Source organism: Trachymyrmex septentrionalis, unplaced genomic scaffold (genome assembly GCF_001594115.1).
Source record: "Trachymyrmex septentrionalis isolate Tsep2-gDNA-1 unplaced genomic scaffold, Tsep1.0 scaffold22, whole genome shotgun sequence".
NCBI classification, from domain to species: Eukaryota; Metazoa; Arthropoda; class Insecta; order Hymenoptera; family Formicidae; genus Trachymyrmex; species Trachymyrmex septentrionalis.
Genome location: NW_017305375.1, coordinates 1,309,777 through 1,313,364, shown reverse-complemented (window position 1 = coordinate 1,313,364; position 3,588 = coordinate 1,309,777). Strand labels below are relative to the sequence as shown.

General features: G+C 29.8%; 1 protein-coding gene across 2 annotated transcripts in view; it reads left to right on the top strand.

Moving 5' to 3' along the window:
• LOC108748345 (segmentation protein cap'n'collar) overlaps window positions 1-3,588 on the top strand; it is a 114,217-nt gene that overhangs the window by 8,344 nt on the left and 102,285 nt on the right. The window contains exon 1 of one of the 2 annotated variants that reach the window (XM_018486438.1): window positions 3,322-3,400. The exons of the other annotated variant lie outside the window; for it this stretch is intronic. Within the exon in view, the coding sequence (XP_018341940.1) occupies window positions 3,344-3,400 (57 nt within the window). The 5' untranslated portion in view covers window positions 3,322-3,343. Of the gene's footprint in view, window positions 1-3,321; window positions 3,401-3,588 lie in introns of those variants that run through there. 2 annotated transcript variants of the gene reach the window in all.

The following is a 3,588-nucleotide window of genomic DNA, read 5'->3' as shown; positions in this document are numbered from 1 at the left end:
GAATTGAATATAAAAATTTTTTAAAATATTTATAAATATATTATATCATGTATTGTTTTTAACTAATTACTCATTTTCATAATTCACGAATTTTGGAATTTATTATTAATAGTGGCCCGAGTAGTGGCCTGAATCCAAATTACTGATTGAGAATTAGTGTATTCTAAATTTTTATAACATATTTGACCGTTAATTTATTTTATGATTCGTTATTTTTATGATCTATATAACGGAAATTTGTCTGCTGTTTTGCACTGGTTGTCCGTTTGCCAAGTTTTAAATCGTACAACGATGTTGCAACGGGTCGACGTCTCGAGGTGACGTACATAAACAGGAAAAACGACCAATTGAGTCATTTTTCGATTTTTCGTTGTGGAATTCACACAAGGAGAGCAACTATTTATAGCATATCACCTAATATAAATAAATTTGTCACTTAATGACAGCAATTGTTTCAAGTAGAATTGTTTTATTAAAAGATGTAATGTTATGCATATAAAATGTAAATTTTATGTTAATATCTAGATTTAGAAAATACTATATATTGAGATATTAGGCAATATTGTACATATTTTTCAGAATTATTTTCGTAAAGTTGATTTTGATTAATAGGAAATTTAAGATTCAACTCTCAAAGCCAATTTCAAAATGTCATAAACTTTTAAAATGTAAAAACTATTATGAATTTTTATGTTTATGAGTCTGCAATAATTTGAAAATATTAGCTATTATTTGCAAGAATTTGAGTATAAATTTTAAAAAATCTATCATTTTAATAATAACTGAATATATAAAACATTTTTTTTATTTTAAAATTAAAAATATGTAAAAATTCTCTAAAAAGTTTTGAATCTTTTGACATTTGACATTTTACACAAAATGACGTAATAAAGCATTTATCTTATCTCAATCGAATTTCTGCTTCGTATTGACATACCACACTGAGAGAAAAAAAAATGGTTGCAATTATCATAATTTAGCTATAATTTATAATAATTTTTATGATAACTGTACATATATTTAATTGTTTTATCCATGCAAATATAGCCAATTGTGTTATTAATAGTAGTCACTGTTTAAAAATTTTTAGTTTTTTTTTAAACATATTTTTTAGTTATTATTACTACAAAAACACTAAGAATTTAAGAAACTAATTGTATTTACTGAATAAAAATTTGTATTTTATTTACTATTTATATCTTGATATTTTATTAATATTTGAAATTATCAATTTAATTTATAGTATAATTTTTTCGTATTTGAGAAAACTATTGTAGTATAACTTATAAAAGTATTATAAGATTATATATTACTAACTTAAAATATTGTTTAGTGATTTAGTCAGTAGTAATAACTATAAAAATGAAGCTTGCACCATAATTGTTTCACTATGCAATTATAATCACAAATACCAAATACTTTTCTTTCAGTGCAAAGTTCAACTCATAATCCGTTTGTTTATAATTAATCAATCCATCGGTACTGTATTGTATTAACCAGATCGCATCGTGTAGCGAGTTCTTACATTTTTCATCACTTTTTTTATCGCGCGTATACGTTTACAATGTCACACGCGTACAATATTGCGCACGAGTGCAAAGGTTGAGAATATTCAGCCTTCACATGGAATGTGCAGCGCTTAAACACAATCGTACACAATGATCTATCATAGAGATTTGATGATTTTAAGACGGAGGGTCTTCTAGGATAAACAATGTAATGATTGAATCTTGAACGAAATCGAATTATTATTTGCTTATGAAACTAACATCAAATCATAATTTGCGTATATTTTATAGCTAATTGTAGGTTTTTTATCATTCAAAAAATCTTATTTTTTTAGTATTATGTGAAGTTATTTGTAAGCAGCCTTCTTTGCTATAAATTTGCTCCTTTTAAATTACTCCGCTCTTTACTGTAGAAATTCGACGTTGATGATTACATCTCTGATAATTATGTGAATTATCATATTCTTTATATTGTATTGTATTATTATACTCTTGATTATTTTATTCTTAGATTCCTATTTGCCTTGAAATCGCACATACTATTTTAATTATTATAATCATATATTTCTTTTATATATATTATTACATGAATCATTAACGGCAGTAATAATGATTTTCTATAAACTTGAATAAGTTGAATCATGGTCCAGTAAACATGGTCCAGTAACACGTAAGAATTATGCTATATTGATGCATTCATGCGAAGTGCATATTTATTAACTGTTACAATTGAACTATTAATCCATTGCTCGTGGATATTAGAAGAATTTATTGCTTGAAATTACTGACTATCGAATAATATATTGAATATCTACTCCATCATATCTAAGTCTTAATATACTTTTCTTTATTATCAAAATACTGATGTCTATTAACACAATTCACACAATTAAACGCGACCTATACCACATTTTTTTTGCTAATTTTTTGCTCTATTTCCGATTTTTTGCTCCAGTCGATTTGCTACTTAACTTAAGCTTAAAGCTTAAAGCTAAGAATAGAACACAGCCACTCTTGGTCGAATTTTTCGACTTAAGCAGTAAGCAAAAAATTCCGATTTACGATATTCTTAGAGCAATTAATTCTACAAATATTTTGAGACCAAAATGAGCTCAGCAATTAATTGCTTTAAGGTACTTTACTCTTGTTTACGCGAGCCAGCATAGCCACACTCTTGATTGAATTTTTCGACTTAAACGGTGAGCAAAAAAATCGGAAATAGAGCAAAAAATTAGCAAAAAAATAGCCCTTCAAGAATATGTACTAGATTTTTCATGACAGTTGTGCCAAATCAGTCTTTTAATCATGTTTATATTTAATTAAAAAAATTTTGCATGTATAAAATAAACTTTAAAGAAATTTATATCTGCTCTTACGCAATATACTTCCTGGGTACTTTTCCGTTTATTTATAGATAATATCAACGAATCGCGACCTATTTGATTTTTGCGATTAAGACGTTTCGGCAAGTTGCAATTTTGCCAACAGCTAGAAACGCGAAGTTTCTCGATTCACCGCGAGATCCGACGTTCTTTTTAACGAGTTTTATCGTTCGGTAACGAACGCTTCAACGTCGTCGTGTCACGTGTTCATCGAGCGTTCCATAAATTTTCATAAATCAGCATCGCGAACGTATGCAAACGATGACCCTGACGACCCGTCGCGGTTGACGGACGAAAGTTGCCTCGTCGATCCCGAGGTGCGAGCGGCCGGCAGTACGGCGGCACGCCGCGCGACGAATTCAAGTTAGATGCCGCGTGTGTACGCATCACTGATCGCGCGCGTAATTAATCGGAGTACAGGGATCGCCGTCGTTACGTGGTCGGACGTGTCAAATGGCGCGCAGGAAGAGGAAACAACCGACGATGATCACTGTGTTCGTGCCGGTCGATGTACGTGTGCGTTTCTTATCTTAGTGAATTAATTGTTCATCGAAAATAAACATACGTGATAAAACACTTACGCTATTTATTGTTCGCGAATATTTGAAACGTTTGGGAGGGGATTATTAGATATTTAAACTGCAAAAAAAACTTACGATGCTAATGTGGTTTACATTTAACAATATTCTCGACGTTCA